This window comes from Salmo salar, chromosome 11 (genome assembly GCF_965601325.2).
Source record: "Salmo salar chromosome 11, fSalSal1, whole genome shotgun sequence".
NCBI classification, from domain to species: Eukaryota; Metazoa; Chordata; class Actinopteri; order Salmoniformes; family Salmonidae; genus Salmo; species Salmo salar.
Genome location: NC_138301.1, coordinates 10,391,859 through 10,409,236, shown reverse-complemented (window position 1 = coordinate 10,409,236; position 17,378 = coordinate 10,391,859). Strand labels below are relative to the sequence as shown.

At 42.3% G+C, this 17,378-nt stretch overlaps 1 protein-coding gene across 3 annotated transcripts in view; it reads right to left on the bottom strand.

Moving 5' to 3' along the window:
• Nucleotides 1-17,378, bottom strand: part of LOC106561945 (activating molecule in BECN1-regulated autophagy protein 1A) — a 111,922-nt gene that overhangs the window by 50,319 nt on the left and 44,225 nt on the right. For all 3 annotated transcript variants that reach the window (XM_082957734.1, XM_045689022.2, XM_014126403.3), the window contains 2 exons: nucleotides 13,141-13,221; nucleotides 12,163-12,266 (listed from right to left, as the gene is read on the bottom strand). In XM_082957734.1, the coding sequence (XP_082813860.1) occupies nucleotides 12,163-12,266; nucleotides 13,141-13,221 (185 nt within the window). The remainder of the gene's footprint in view (nucleotides 1-12,162; nucleotides 12,267-13,140; nucleotides 13,222-17,378) is intronic.

Sequence of the window (17,378 nt, the reverse complement as noted above, 5' to 3'; positions counted from 1 at the left end):
ACTTACTTACTTCATAAAAAAACACTTAATGGAATAAGTAGGTAGGTTTTTATCGTTTGGTGATGAGAAAGCTGCTGTCAGCTGTCCGACACAGCTCTCAGGAAAGTATTACAAAACCCAAATGCATATCCTTTGGGAATTTCCAGGCAAGACTTTAAAGAGCCCATAACAGTATGAAGCACTGGTGTGTTCCTGCCATAGACTCCATAAACGTCCCTCCTCCATAAGACCTAGGAGGGAGGAGAAAGATCTTCAAGTAATGGCCACCATTACTGGCTCCACAGCCACAGGTCAACACTACCCCCTAGCTGGGCCTAGACAACATACACAATACACCATAGCCTCTAAAGCAAGGGTATTCAACCGGGGGTCCAGAGACCCACAGGTACTGCAGCGGGTTCGAGAAATATATACAGTCGGAAGTTTACATACACCTTAGCCAAATACATTTAAACTCAGTTTTTCACAATTCATCCTAGTACAAATTCCCTGTCTTATGTCAGTTAGGATCACCACTTTATTTCAAGAATGTGAAATGTCAGAATAATAGTAGAGAGAATGATTTATTTCAGCTTTTATTTCTTTCATCACATTCCCAGTGGGTCAGAAGTTTACATACACTGAATTAGTATTTGGTAGCATTGGCATTACAGTGTTAAACTTGGGTCAAACACTTCGGGTAGCCTTTCACAAGCTTCCCACAATAAGTTGAGTGAATTTTGGCCCATTCCTCCTGACAGAGCTGGTGTAACTGAGTCAGGTATGTAGTAGGCCTCCTTGCTCGCACACGCTTTTTCAGTTCTGCCCACAAATTTTCTACATGATTGAGGTCAGGGCTTTGTGACGGCCCACTCCAATACCTTAACTTTGTTGTCCTTAAGCCATTTTGCCACAACTTTGGAAGTATGCTTGGGGTCATTGTCCATTTGGAAGACCCATTTGCGACCAAGCTTTAACTTCCTGACTGATGTCTTCCTGACTGGCCTCCCGAGTGGTGCAGAGGTCTAAGGCACTGCATCACAGTGCTAGAGGCGTTACTACAGACCCGGGTTCATTCCAGGGCTGTGCCACAACCGGCTGTGGCACAGCCCAGGACGGTGCACAATTGGCCCAGCGTCGTCCAGGTTAGGGGAGGGTTTGACCGGGGGGGCTTTACTTGGCTCAATGCACCCTAGCGACACCTTGTGGCGAGCCGGGTGCCTGCAGGCTGACCCCGGTCGCCAGTTGAACGGTGTTTCCTCCCACACATTGGTGCGGCTGGCTTCCGGGTTAAGCTGGCAGGTGTTAAGGAGCACGGTTAGGCGGGTCATGTTTCAAGGGACGCATGACTCCACCTTCGCTTCTCCCAAGCCTGTTGGGGAGTTGCAGCGATGAGACAAGATCGAAATTGAGGAGAAAAAGGGGGGTAAAATACAAACAAACAAAAATAAATAATATGGTTGATTACTTCTCCTTGCTATTAACCTGATAAGACGATAACATTTGTTTTGTGCTAACATATTATGGGGGTCCCTTGGTCGCCGGTTTGCCTGGGCGGGTGTCCCTGGGCAAAAAAAGCTTAAGGACCCCTGCTCTAAAAACTCTTGCTTTATTGCATCATGATGAAACATTGAGAATAAATGATACAGTCTAATAATATTGCAGATTAATTAGGGCTATTTTTTAGAGGGTACAACTTCTTTACGTGTTTAGTGTAATAATGCAGGCCCTGTGCACATAGAATTCAGCTGGGTACACTTCCTGGGATATGACACACTGCACAACGGAAAATCTGTTGCCCGTCTGCCAATGGAGAAATGAGTCCAAAAGCAGGAAACTGCCTAAATCCCTAATGTATTGAGCTTAATGCTGACAGCTGGAAACTTCCCCTTTTCATTGGTGAGTGCACATAACAAGCATTCAGTGGTGACAACCGGGCAGCAGACAGCATGCCGTCAGTTACCAGTCAGCATTTAGGCTAGTAACAGCCCGATCTGCAGTCTGATCACAGAAAAGAACATTCAGATATTCTAACATTGTTATCACACAGTTACATAACCCTCCGATCGTAGTCGGAACATCATTATCAGACAACCACAGCACAACTTCAACGTACACAACCAACCGACAGACAAATTCAGCAAAACCAAAGAGCATTGACAGGAGTTGAATAAAAATGGTATTGTAATGGGAAACAAGACAACATAGAACAAGCAGAATGCCGCAGTAAGCATTTCATACTTTCTATATCCGCTGAAAGTTACCCAAACAGGAAACGTAAAGAAAGGAGGAAAATAGCAGGAGTGGGGAAGCAATCAGCCATACTGGAGATCTCTGCTCAACATCCTGACAATCCAGTCCACTCTTATAAGAGCGGGTTCAACAGTTGCACCTACAGTTGAAGTCGGAAGTTTACATACACCTTAGCCAAATACATTTAAACTCAGTTTTTTACAATTCCTGACATTTAATCCTAGTAAAAATTCCCTGTCTTAGGTCAGTTAGGATCACCACTTTATTTTAAGAATGTGAAATGTCAGAATAATAGCTGAGAGAATGATTTATTTCAGCTTTTATTTCTTTCACCACATTCCCAGTGGGTCAGAAGTTTACATACACTATTTGGCAGCATTGCCTTTAAATTGTTTAACGTTTCGGGTAGCCTATCACAAGCTTCCCACAATAAGTTGGGTGAATTTTGGCCCATTCCTCTTGACAGAGCTGGTGTAATTGAGTCAGGTTTGTAGGCCTCCTTGCTCGCACATGCCTTTTCAGTTCTGCCCACATATCTTCTATCGGATTGAGGTCAGGGCTTGGTGATGGCAATTCCAATACCTTGTCTTTGTTGACCTTAAGCCATTTTGACACCACTTTGGAAGTATGCTTTGGGGTCATTGTCCATTTGGAAGACCCATTTGCGACCAAGCTTTAACTTCCTGACTGATGTCATGAGATGTTGCTTCAATATATCCACAAACCTTTCCTGCCTCATGATGCCATCTATTTTGTGAAGTGCACCGGTCCCTCCTGCAGCAAAGCATCCCCACAACATGATGCTGTCACCCATGTCCTTCACGGTTGGGATGGTGTTCTTCGACTTACAAGCCTCCTGCTTTTCCTCCAAACATAACGATGATCATTATGGCCAAACAGTTCTATTTTTGTTTTATCAGACCAGAGGACATTTCTCCAAAAAGTACGATCTTTGTCCCCATGTGCAGTTGCAAAACGTAGAATGGCTTTTTTTATGGCGGTTTTGGAGCAGTGGCTTCTTCCTTGCTGAGCGGCCTCTCAGTTTATGTTGATATAGGACTCGTTTTACTGTGGATATAGATACTTTTGTACCTGTTTCCTCCAGCATCTTCACAAGGTCCTTTGCTGTTGTTCTGGGATCGATTTGCACTTTTCGCACCAAAGTACGTTCATCTCTAGGAGACAGAACGCGTCTCCTTCCTGAGCGGTATGACAAATGCATGGTCCCATGGTGTTAATACTTGCGTACTATTGTTTGTACAGATGAACGTGGTAACCTCAGGCGTTTGGAAATTTCTCCCAAGGATGAACCAGACATGTGGAGGTCTACAATTTGTTTTCTGAGGTCTTGGCTGAATTCTTTAGATTTGCCCAATATGTCAAGCAAAGAGGCACTGAGTTTGAAGGTAGGCCTTGAAATACATCCACAGGTACACCTCCAATAGACTCAAATGATGTCAATTAGCCTATCAGAAGCTTCTAAAGCCAAGACATCATTTTCTGGAATTTTCCTAGCTGTTTAAAGGCACAGTCAACTTAGTGTATGTAAACTTCTGACCCACTGGAATTGTGATAGTGAATTATAAGTGAAATAATCTGTCTGTAAACAATCGTTGGAAAAATTACTTGTGTCATGCACAAGGTAGATGTCCTAACCGACTTGCCTCAACTATAGTTTGTGGAGTGGTTGAAAAACGAGTTTTAATGACTCCAACCTAAGTGTATGTAAACTTCCGACTTCAACTGTATTAATGACAGGCATGATGTTGGCAGGCACTAAAACCACTCGACTTTTCTGTCTGAGTGTCCATCAACCACAGCATCAAACGCCTCCAAGAGAGCTCCCATACTGGAGATAAAAGGTTGTCGCCCTCCCATCTATAAAGAGAGACTACTGCATGACTGAGTCTGGTACCGCTAAGATATTCTAATACAGCCACTCATGCACTCAGTATCCCCAACCGGGACGCTTTGATTCAAACCATTTACAGTAACTAATCTTGTCTTTGTTATTTTGAAGAGCAAATACATTTGAAAAATGCAAATGGAAAAAACTCAATTTTACATGAAATTGTAAACAGTTTGGTTTACTCTTCACTAATGCATTTCAACAGGAAACTTCTAAGGCTTGGGTTTTCCATTGGGCTTTGGGGGATAGCCTATACACACAGATTTCTGGAGGGCTAACAAAATGCAGGCATTGCATATTCAACAGCTTTCCCAATACAAAATACATGGAGATGACTGTCAGACTTATCTTGGTTTGACAGCGCCTGAGCCAACTGGGTGATGGAGTACTTTGAACAGGGATGGGCAACTTAGGATGGGCAACTTAGGATGGGGATTGGGGGGGGGGGGGGGGCACAAAAAATCTTAACTCCCGATGAGGGGCCGCAGTGGTTCGTGGGTCTACATACCAACATCCATACAGCAAAACGTGCAATTCTACACATTTTGACATGGGGCGGAGATAAGATTTGGTTTTGTTTAGAATATGATATCTGAGTGAGAGTGACCAACAAAATCTATGGGGGCCCCCCCAGTCGGTAATTTGACCAATATTACTCGAAGTTTAGACAGCTGGCCGCTAGACTAACTTATCAATAAATATAAAAAGATGTAGCTGAACATGGGCTTATTGAGTGAATATCAGTGACTGACATGCGAAAACCTGCTGGAAATTGGAAATTGCACATTGTGTATTCTACTATTTTAACTCTCAACCGTGGCGGTGATGAATTCATCCGCGGGCCTACAAAAAGGGTGGGGGGGAGTTCGCCAGTTTCCCATCCCTGACTTGACATAGGGTATTCAATTGCACAGCTAAAGAAAATAACTTGAGCAGAAAAACAATTGAAGCAGTGATCAGGAAGAGATGTTGGAAATGAGGAAGCGGTACACTGTACACACATCAGTTTGGGACTTTCTCATGTACATCTTTAACATGTATAATGCTGTTCTCAACCCTCCCACTTGTAATCAGTGTGAGCGGCTCATGTGAGCGGCTGCTGCAAATTCCAAGGTACATGAGAATAAATTATATGACTTATTCAAAGGGTGAACCTTAAAAGGAGGGAATTGCTTTCTTCTATACATCAGCAAGGAAGTAGCTCCTTATACGAGTTAAGCTCAAGAGATTTACTTTGGAGGAGAGGTGGATTTAGGATGGAGTGACTGAAGAGAAAAAAAAGCATAGGGATAAGCTGGAAAGACAACAATGGAGGGTTGGAGGAGAGAGAAGAGGGGTGAAGTAGACACAGTGTGGGGGTGAAGAGAAGGCAAACCGAGTGAGAGAAAGTGACTGATCAGACCGAAGGTGAATGAGGTTATAGAGGACTGAAGCAGGGCAAAGTGACAAGAGAGTGACAAGCCCCTCTTTTCACAGTATGTCAGAGAGCTGGAGCGTCACATAATAAAATACACCTGGCATATCCTCTCTCCACTTGGCTGCACGTGTGATTTCCCTGAAGGTCATATTTTTATGTTTGGCGGCAGTCCCAAGACAAAGCCCAAGTGGGGGAAAAGGAACATCGGGCCCTTGCTGTTCAACTTCTGGGAAAGAGCTAACATGACCGACGGACTGTCTTAGAGCTAGCTGCCTTAATTAATTAAGACTTCCTGTCTCACTGATACAGCATGCCTCCAGGTACTCTCACTGCCACATCTGAACACGCACTTACAGACTGATACTAAATATTGAATTAAAACAGTATGGATTAAAGCACAAACCATTCTATATTGCATCATACACATGCCAACTGTTTTCTATTCTACTGCATTTTAGTCAATGCCACTCCAACATTGCTCGTCCTAATATTTATATATTTCGTAATTCCACGATTTTACGTGTGTATTGTTCTGAATTGTTAGATAATACTGCAGTGTTGGAGCTAGGAACACACGCATTTCGCTACACCCACAATAACATCTGCTAAATATGTGTACGTGACCAATAAAATTGGATTTGACTTAGATGCCATTGGCCCTGTCGCAAACTCATCCATAAAACAAAATCTCACATTATCGCAAAATGTAAGATTATACTGCAAAGTATCTGAGCAATGGGACCTGGCAAAGAAACAACAAATCCAGAATGTTTTTAGTCAACTTCACAAGTGGAATGACCCTTTACTGAAGAAAAAAAAGAAGCAGAGTGAAAAAAGGATAATGCACGACAAGATTAGCTTACGTGTGATTTAAAACACTAGGTCCTCGATGGTTTTGAACTGCTCCCTTTACGATACGTTCTGTTTTGACATGAAACCCTTACTTTGCCATGGATTTATCGAAAGGGAAGAAACCTTCACACAATAGGTGAAAGAGATCCTAAAAAAAACTAGAGGCACTGAAATAGCAGCCACTGAAATAGAAGAGTACAGATCTGAAGTACTGTGTGTTATGCATTAAAAGCTGTACGGTTGAGGGTCTTTATGTAAGGGTGTCATCAGTTCCAGCAATTTCCATGTTGCTGGCATATTTGTGAACTGATATACAGTTCACAGATGCCTCGACCAACATGTCAATGCACAGACGGGTGAAAAGCTGACATCTGCCACCAGCGCAGTCAAAAGTAGAAAACCCCAGAGGGGGACAAGGGAGATAGAGCAGAAATAAAAGTAGCTTCTCTATAGTCATGCAATACAGTACTTGCTACTTGGTGTGTTCTTGATTAATATCATATAAGTCTCTGGCATGGAACATATTTTATTTTTCATTTGTACATTTTTTTAGGGGTGGATCAGCTTAATATTGCAGAAAGAATATTGTTTCCATCAATGTAATTGTCTGCATCACTTCCAATCCCCCATATATTTTTTGGGTAAATATATATATATATAATATCTCCATACATGCATGCATACATATACACATATATACATACACATACCTATATAGACATACATACGTTTTTTAAAGAATATACCTTTATTATTCCATTCAAACCCTACCACCCAATTGGAGTAAACTAATAAACACTTCGGCTTTTACCTTCAATTTATTAATCTTATACACATTTTACAGACCCAGTCTATTTTACAATAGTTATTTTTTGTTTGTGTTTTAGTCCTTCCTCTATTTCCGATGTCCATCCAGTTTGATTTCGATTTGTAACTATGCTATTTCACAACATTTCTGAACCTATATACATTTTACAGACCCCGTATGTTTTACATTGGTTATCTTGTTATTGGTCCAACCCTTCAGCTCCATTCAACCCCTCCCATCTGTCTCTCAACACCATTCATTTCGGATTTCTATTTGCCATATATTTTTCAACTGTGCTGTGATGCTTCACAAAACAATTGAACCTTTCTATTCTCATAGCTTCTACAGATTGTAAATTAAAAATACACATTTTTGCTAAAATAATTACTATATTATTGATTGATTGACTATGGCTTTTCAAATCACCCAGTATTGCTATCTGCAGCGTTAGTTTTAGGCAAATGTTGCAATTCTTCAGCCATTCCTGGACCTGTGACCAAAAACGAGCTACATATGGACAATACCAAAATAAATGATCTAATGACTCTGCCTCCTTACAGCAGAATCTGCAGAGCTGGGAAGATTGTTTTTTTGAGCAGTATATACTGGGCGGATACAAAGGGAACACTTAAACAACACATCCTAGATCTGAATGAAATAAATAATCTTATTAAATACTTTTTTCTTTGCATAGTTGAATGTGCTGACAACAAAATCACACAAAAATAATCAATGGAAATCCAATTTATCAACCCATGGAGGTCTGGATTTGGAGTCACACTCAAAATTAAAGTGGAAAACCACACTACAGGCTGATCCAACTTTGATGTAATGTCCTTAAAACAAGTCAAAATGAGGCTCAGTAGTGTGTGTGGCCTCCACGTGCCTGTATGACCTCCCTACAACGCCTGGGCATGCTCCTGATGAGGTGGCAGATGGTCTCCTGAGGGATCTTCTCCCAGACCTGGACTAAAGCATCCGCCAACTCCTGGATAGTCTGTGGTGGATGGAGCGAGACATGATGTCCCAGATGTGCTCAATTGGATTCAGGTCTGGGGAACGGGCGGGCCAGTCCATAGCATCAATACCTTCCTCTTGCAGGAACTGCTGACACACTCCAGCCACATGAGGTTTAGCATTGTCTTGCATTAGGAGGAACCCAGGGCCAACCGCACCAGCATATGGTCTCACAAGGGGTCTGAGGATCTAATCTCGGTACCTAATGGCAGTCAGGCTACCTCTGGCGAGCACATGGAGGGCTGTGCGGCCCCCCAAAGAAATGCCACCCCACACCATGACTGACCCACCGCCAAACCGGTCATGCTGGAGGATGTTGCAGGCAGCAGAACGTTCTCCACGGCATCTCCAGACTCTGTCACGTCTGTCACTTGCTCAGTGTGAACCTGCTTTCATCTGTGAAGAGCACAGGGTGCCAGTGGCGAATTGGCCAATCTTGGTGTTCTCTGGCAAATGCCAAACGTCCTGCACGGTGTTGGGCTGTAAGCACAACCCCCACCTGTGGACGTCGGGCCCTCATACCACCCTCATGGAGTCTGTTTCTGACCATTTGAGCAGACACATGCACATTTGTGGCCTGCACGAGGTCATTTTGCAGGGCTCTGGCAGTGCTTCTCCTGCTCCTCCTTGCACAAAGGCGGAGGTCGCGGTCCTGCTGCTGGGTTGTTGCCCTCCTACGGCCTCCTCCACGTCTCCTGATGTACTGGCTTGTCTCCTGGTAGCGCCTCCATGCTCTGGACACTACGCTGACAGACACAGCAAACCTTCTTGTCACAGCTCGCATTGATGTGCCATCCTGGATGAGCTGCACTACCTGAGCCACTTGTGTGGGTTGTAGACTCCGTCTCATGCTACCACTAGAGTGAAAGCACCGCCAGCATTCAAAAGTGACCAAAACATCAGCCAGGAAGCATAGGAACTGAGAAGTGGTCTGTGGTCCCCACCTGCAGAACCACTCCTTTATTGGGGGTGTCTTGCTAATTGCCTATAATTTCCACCTGTTGTCTATTCCATTTGCACAACAGCATGTGAAATGTATTGTCAATCAGTGTTGCTTCCTAAGTGGACAGTTTGATTTCACAGAAGTGTGATTGACTTGGAGTTACATTGTGTTGTTTAAGTGTTCCCTTTATTTTTTTGAGCAGTGTATATAAAATTCTATTGGTTGCAAGAATTTTGTATAGTAATTTAAATTGAAAAATTCTAAGTTTTGAATCCGGCGTTGTTTTGCGTATCAATTCATAAACCATGTGCCATGGAATGGGTACATCGAAAATCTCTTCCCAACTATTTTGCAATTTATATGGCACAGCTGTCAGTTTTTTGGTCCTTAAATGAAATTGGTATATGTTTTTATTTATCACACTTTTCTTTAACCATTTATGTTCTTTAATACAGGGCCGACATACAAGTTCCTTACTTTTTTCCCCTTCTACTTGCCTCTTCCATTTTTGTGGTAATGCTGCAATTAATTGGTTGTAATTTTGGGTAGAGCAGACATTTCCATATGTCTGTGTTAGCTGCATGTGTGACATAACTCCACCAGTCCTATTTATAATATCATTCACAAAAATTATACCTGTTTTAATCATTTCTTCTAAAAATAGTTTTTTTTATCAATTACTAAATTTGAATTTAACCACAATATTTGTTGTATTATTTGTTCTGTCTTTTCAGGTGGATTAAACTGAAATTGCAACCAACTTTCTAAGGCTTGTTTAAAAAATAAAGATATTTTGGAGATTATTTCCTTTTCAAACAACCGAAAGTGGGCAGGTGTAATCTGAATAAAGGGGAAAAGGCCCTTCTTGAACATAGGATGAGACATTCGTACCAATTTACTAGAAAACCAGTTTGGATTTAAGTATAACTTTGGTATGACTGATGCCTTTAGTGAGAGGTCTAATGCTTTAATATTTAATCATTTCTGCCCTCCGAATTTATATTCGTTATATAAATAGGCCCTTTTAATTTTATCTGGCTTGCCGTTCCAAATAAAATGTAATATTTTTTGTTGATATAATTTAAAACATATGGTGTTAATAAAATAAAGAAAGTTGGACAAAGATAGGAGATGGTACTAAGTTCAGTTAATGTCTTTAGATAGAAATATGGATTAATAATGTATGATTTACTGGTACAATGAAAATAGTGGGGAACTGAGCCAAAATATTCTGAACAACCATTGTCTGTGTTCTATCAGATCATTTCCATGTTGTGTGCTGCCTGAACCAACAACCCTCTCTGTCCACTCCATTATTGTCCTTCTCCACAGTCATTCTGCACTTGGATTGGTAATTGCAGTGGGTTCACTCTGGGTTACAGAGTGAGCAGATAATATCACCCTGTCAGTTCCCTTCTCTCCTGACCTTTGGGGTGACAATGAGATGTCATCGCAGGTCACCTTCTCCATTAACAAATTCTCTTTCTGCTCAGACACTGATTGGCCGCCAAGATGAGAAGGGACATAGCCTCGACCCCGGTTTGGCTGCTCAACTGTGTCTTAAACGTTGAATGACGTGTGCACTGTACCTCATGCCTTTATGCAAGTTGAAATTAAAATGCACTTTTTGGATCACAAAAATTAACAGTGAACCCCTAAAAGACAAAACCCTTCCATTGAAAAAAAGATAACTGCCAGTTATATAAATGCGCAGCAGCATTATTTGTTTTTGGAATGATTAAAGATTTGCATTTCTGCCTCTTACATAAAGGCTCATATACATATACAAGCCTATGGTCATTACTGTCCTCTGCTGGTGAAAAAGCCAGTTCTCAATTTTCACTACATGTACACAGCAAAAACAAAAGAAGACGAGGCCATCTGTGAACGAGCTATGCTGAACGGCTGTGAAAGGCCATTTCAACTTAAACACTGTGTGCTGCTGTGGCATTTCAAGAGCAACATTACAAACCATCACCAACACAGGCGGCATAGCAATCAGCGTAGGAAGCAAATGGAGGGCTGGGCGGAGAACACATCTCTCCTGACTCAACAGGCATAAAACCTGATGTGATTTCTCTGTTTATTAACTAGACGTCTCTCACACACACACACACACACACACACACACACACACACACACACACACACACACACACACACACACACACACACACACACACACACACACACACACACACACACACACACACACGCACACACGCAGGAACTTTTCATTCAAGTTGAAAGGTAACACTAATTGTAAAACATTTGGTATGCGTAAGAGGTTTCAGCGGTGGGCAAGACACACACAATGACAGTGATACAGTACAATGAGAAACAACACCGTGCAGCCACAGCAGCACTCTCCTCTAATGTCTCACTGTGACTATCGGTCATTGTCAGCCAACGGAAGCAAAAGGTGAGTGGGACTATTTGGCTTGGTTTGACATGAGCTGTGAACGTGTTCTACCTTTGGGTATGAGGAGTCAGAAACCATTCACAATGCAGAAGCATGCTTGAGACGGGACTTCAGAGAAACTCACATTCTGACACACGAATCATGTCGGGGGGGGGGGGGGATAGTTTGATAAGTTTGCTCTTTGTGGGCGTTCCAGCATGTTTGCAAGAGTGTGGGCGGCAGGGGAAAAAAAAAGAGATGTTCTGAAGCGCTCTCGTCGACGAATTCCTTATCTGCAACGTCCACATCAATAACACTGGAGCATGTGGATTTTGCTCCAAAAGCGTGGGTGGAGAGCACAGGGCAGTCATCACGCAGAGGCCCTCTTCGCAAACACTTACCTGTGCTGCTGCACTAATACTCATGAGTGGCTGAACTGCTCATCCATCCGAAAATGGTACGTTGTGTGGGCAGCCAGGTCCTAAAGCACCAACGTGATCTGAAATATTACTGGAATGCCAGTAGCAGCCTAGTTTCCAAAACAGAAACACAAGATGAAAACACGAGGGATAACTCTGCCTACCTGCTAGGACCCTGTTGACAGAGGAATGGGTGGCCAGGCCAGGCTGGCCCCTCTCATGGTGGAAGATGCCAGGATATGGTAGATACTCAGGCAGTAGGAACCTCCTTGAAGAGAGAGAGAAGCGTCACATTATATAGAAATCACACAACAACTGACAGAGTTCACTCACCCCATAATTTAAGATATGAGAAAATTGGAGACCATCTCTGTCGCGTAATAGGGGACTACAAAGCACAGGCAAGTTTTTATAAAAGCCTTACCCGACTCTACATTGTTGCACAAACTGATGAGGGTAGCCTAGTGGTTAGAGAGTTGGACGAGTAACCGAAAGGTTGCAAGATCAAATCCCCCGAGCTGACAAGGTAAAAATCTGTCGTTCTGCCCCTGGCTGTGTGACTGGTACTAGTAACCCACTGTTACTAGGCCGTCATTGAAAATAAGAATTTGTTCTTAACTGACTCGCCTAGTTAAATAAAGGTAAAATAAAAAATAAATAGAATTGTGCTATATGATTGTGCTAATGCTCACCACTGGTTTTGGGTAGAATGATTCAAATCAAACTTTAGCAAAAGTTGGAGAATATGTAAAACATTTCCTGTATACTAATCCTCGGGACACAGAGTCCCGTTATGTCATTGGCTGCTCATATCATTGGCCAAAAAACAAACATTGGAATATAAAGAGCCAATAAGTATAATGTATTCAGAGTCCAGGAGTACACATGAGTTTGGATAGGTTGACTATTTTTTGTTTTTCTGTTTCTTTTCTTTTTTTAGTTATGTATTTACAGTATCTATTGTATGCTGTGTGATGCTGTTTTGTTATTGTATGGATGGCTGTTGTTTTTGGTTGTTTTCTCTGCATTGTGTGTATTCCATCAGGGAAACCAATGGAATCGCTTTAACGTGTTATCCCTTGGGGTTGTACTCCGTGCATCTTTTTCCCAATAAATCAATCAATCATATCAGGGCCACCCACCGGGGAACAAATCTGCCAAGTGAGGGGGCAGACATACGAGCGTGGCGCGGAGCCCTGTGTCTGGCGCGATCACCGTTATCCCTGTGAAGACAGACAGACGGACAGAGAGGGAGATAACAGACAAACACATACAAAGAAAAATGTAAATCCTCTTAACTGAGAGACCGTAGCTGGACTCACTATATAGTGCAGGCTCACTTAAAAGTTTGATGTTAGCCTAACTTATTATTGGCTTGAGCTTGAGACCCAGACCAAAGGGAGGACGTTGCAGTACTGCTTGTGATCATCCAGCAGCCTCAAAAAACCAAGCAGCCAAACAGAAACTCCAGAGAAGATTCGCAAAAGTTTGAAAACGCTGCATTGCATAAAGATGGTTATTTACGGTAAAGATGGTTATTTATGGCTCCAATGTTTCTCCATTTACAGGTTTGAAAAACTGCTAGTAAGTGGGCCCCTTTTCACAACACAGTATAATCTAGTCTGGACACATTCAAAGGAGAAAAAACAAAGGCAAAATATTTCCAGGCCAAGGGGACACAGTATAGAATCGAACGGTAGCTCGTTCAGGTCCCTGAGCAGACTAGGTGAAAAATCTGCCGACGTGCCCTTGAGCAAGGTACGTAACCCTAATTGCTCCTGTTAGTCGCTCTGGATAAGAGCATCTGCTAAAATGGCTCAAATGTAAATATCTGACCTCGCAAAGGAAGACTGTGCCATTACAGGAACATTGGTTCCTGTCATTTATTCGCTGACCCCTGGAGGAATTAAATATGCATCATCTTTCCATCAGAGCAGAGTATCAGCTGAGAGGACGCGGCTTCTTTGTGATCCACTGGACGTTTCACATTCAGAATTTGCTTTACACTTCTTGAAAACTGAGACAATGTGAAGGACGCGAGAGAGAGGAAATCCGACGAACGCGGGAGCCTCTGAAAGTATTCTAATCGGAAAGCAGGCGGAAATAGACATGCTTTCATAAATATACCCTCAGCAATGAATTTCTAAGTCGGGCAGTCAGGTCGGCGGAATAATTCATGAACCAAATCGGTGAGGTCATATTTTGGCTTTGAAGATGCCCCATCTCACATCAGTCACCCAGAACTGCATTTTAATACCGGCTAAATGTTGTTTGCTCCGACTGCAATGATATTCTGTGGCTGACTGGCCGTATAACTTCATTCTATGTATGACGCTCAAGTCTAAAGTAAACCTATTTTGCTGGTCATGTTATAAATGTCCAGTAATAATGCAATAGTTCTTGGTCTAGGAGGACTTCATAAACTTGCAAACAGACTAGGGATGAAACGGTTACCGGTTTCACGATAAACCACGGTAAAATTCCCGACGGTTGATATTACCGTTTCAAATGTTTATTATCATTAAAACCGTGTTTGATTACCGCGGTTTGAAAAACTCACGGTAAATACTGTCCAGCATCAACCAAAGTTAGCAACAGTCTGACGCAGGCGCAGCATGCAACGTGGGTTTTTCTGTGTTTGAAAACATGGCGGAAGGCAGTGACGGCGCTCGGGAGATTTTTCAGCCTTCTAAGCGGACCAAATCTGAAGTGTGGTTGTATTTTGGGTTTTGCAAGAGTGTTGGGGGTAACTTAATCGAAGATGGTCACCCTGTCTGCAGAACATGCATCAGAGCTGCTTCACCTTGCCAGGGTTGCCAGGAAGCTTTTGTGCATCCCAGCAACCAGAGTGCCATCAGTGAGTGTTCAGTGCCAGCGGGCACATCGTCTCCCCACGCAGATCACTACTTAAACCGGACAAAGTAAATATGCTGACATTTTTACATTTCATTCCAGTGAACAAAGATGCATCCATACAGGATGTTAGGCCAGCAGCACCTGATTTCTTTATGAAGGAGAGAACGGACATACAGGATGTTAGGCCAGCAGCACCTGATTTCTTTATGAAGGAGAGAACGGACATACAGGATGTTAGGCCAGCAGCACCTGATTTCTTTATGAAGGAGAGAACGGACATACAGGATGTTAGGCCAGCAGCACCTGATTTCTTTATGAAGGAGAGAACGGACATACAGGATGTTAGGCCAGCAGCACCTGATTTCTTTATGAAGGAGAGAACGGACATACAGGATGTTAGGCCAGCAGCACCTGATTTCTTTATGAAGGAGAGAACGGACATACAGGATGTTAGGCCAGCAGCACCTGATTTCTTTATGAAGGAGAGAACGGACATACAGGATGTTAGGCCAGCAGCACCTGATTTCTTTATGAAGGAGAGAACGGACATTATCAGTGTTGTTCATTTTATTTGTTTACATATTTTGTGTTATTTTAATGTCAACACCTGCACATTGGATTTGTTTCCATATGGTTGTATTGTTCTTACATGCAAATTGCTTTACTTGTTTTGCTTTTAAGTGCACATTTGATTTACTAACTTAAGGTTGTGTTCATTAAAACCTGCACTATGGGAAACTAACTCTCATGGCCACATGGTGCCATCTTTAATGTTAATGTTATTATTTTAATGTTGATGCACACAAATGCATAGTGCAGCTAATTTTATTAGTTGTTTGTTGGTTTTCAATATAAAACTTGGTGAAATGATTTCAGTGTTTGTATCAGTACTTTCTGAACATTTCCAGCACATTTTAACAATACCGCGATAATACTGATACCCGTGATAATTTTGGTCACTATAATCGTGATATGACATTTTTATACCGTTTCATCTCTAAAACAGACTACAAACAAAATGGGGACAAGGTGCACCCGTAAGTAAGTTGAAGAAATGTCCAGCCTCATTCTTCGCAAGCGTAGAAAACTAACTCATTTAGATGAATCCACAATTCCTTTAGGAAAGGAGATGAGAAGAAAGGAGAGCAAAGAAACGGCCTAGCGATAGCTGCGTTCTGTGGAAACAGGCCACAGTGTCATCGGAGGTGTCATTATTAAACCTCTCTCTCAGATCAGCATGTTACGAAATAGGTCGAGGGTTTGGAAGAGAATTAGGATACAGCTCTACAATGATTTCTTCAGTACACCCCTTTAAAATACCAAGCGTTGTCATTCTGTGCAGTTCTCAAGGGGAGCATCATCCTGATTCATCTATAGTCTGAGCCTGCTGCTGTGTATGTTTTCACAGCACTGTAATCTAGGTTTACTTTCACTGTTTGCTGGTTCCATTACAGTGAGTGAATTCTTAACATCATTCCAAAAGCGCCATAGGGTTTTTCTGTTTAAAGAAAAAGTGAAAATCTGTCCTCAGTTATTCTGCACGTTAAAATATTTGATTTTGTGAAAATCAAACAAAACACTTATCAATAGTGTGTATTGTGTTAAGAATCCTGCTCCAGAAAGACCCCGCTCAGACAGGGCTGGTCGCACCAGTGCAATAGAAAAAATTATCTTATAAAGCCAGCCGCGGTGCTTTATTGAGGAAAATAGACTGTTGCTATATACATAGCTCCAGACTTCTCCTAATTTTTTAGATCAATCAAGACCCATTTGCCTACGTGGCCTAATTCATTTGGGGCTAATTCACCACCTCAGGAAGTGGAAATCAAAACACATTAGCTATATAGCTAACTGTAAATATTGCTCACAGTTAGCCGTGGAATTGCTCAATCTAACTGTAGATTGAATGTCCTAAAAACTTTCCAGTGGTACTAGCACGGACAACAAAATGGCCAACGTGCACGAGGCTCCGCATCCCAAAGACTTACTGTACCGCAAACTTCGTTTTTTAAAAAGGTGCCAATCGCTCATTACTGAGAGTTGAGAAACGTCATACCCCCAGAAATCTAAGACCCCATACGATTAATTGCACTCACTATGGCTGCAAAGTTTTCTGATCCACACCAGTCATAAAACACTTGGCAAGCAGAAGCCTAAATCTAGAATGGGGGATAAGGGGATGTTGTCTTGTTATAATTCCCTGAATCCCACCAGGTTCAATAATGAACGAGAGGGTGGCAGCACATGTCTAATCTTGTCTGAAGAGAACAGACACTGTCTCGCACTGATGTGGAGGTGACGCCACGCCATGCAATGACCCAGTTCTAACTAGCAACACTGGACCGTTTACATGCTCCAGGAAAATGTCCCAGCTGGTTTCATGAAACTCTGAATCCATCCCAAAGGACAATAAAAGGCATTCTAAAATAGTTGATAGAGTGACGAATAACTTAGTTGTTCATTCTGACAAACAGTTGTTATCACTATAAATAATATGTCCTTAATTGCCGGAGAGGAATAGCAC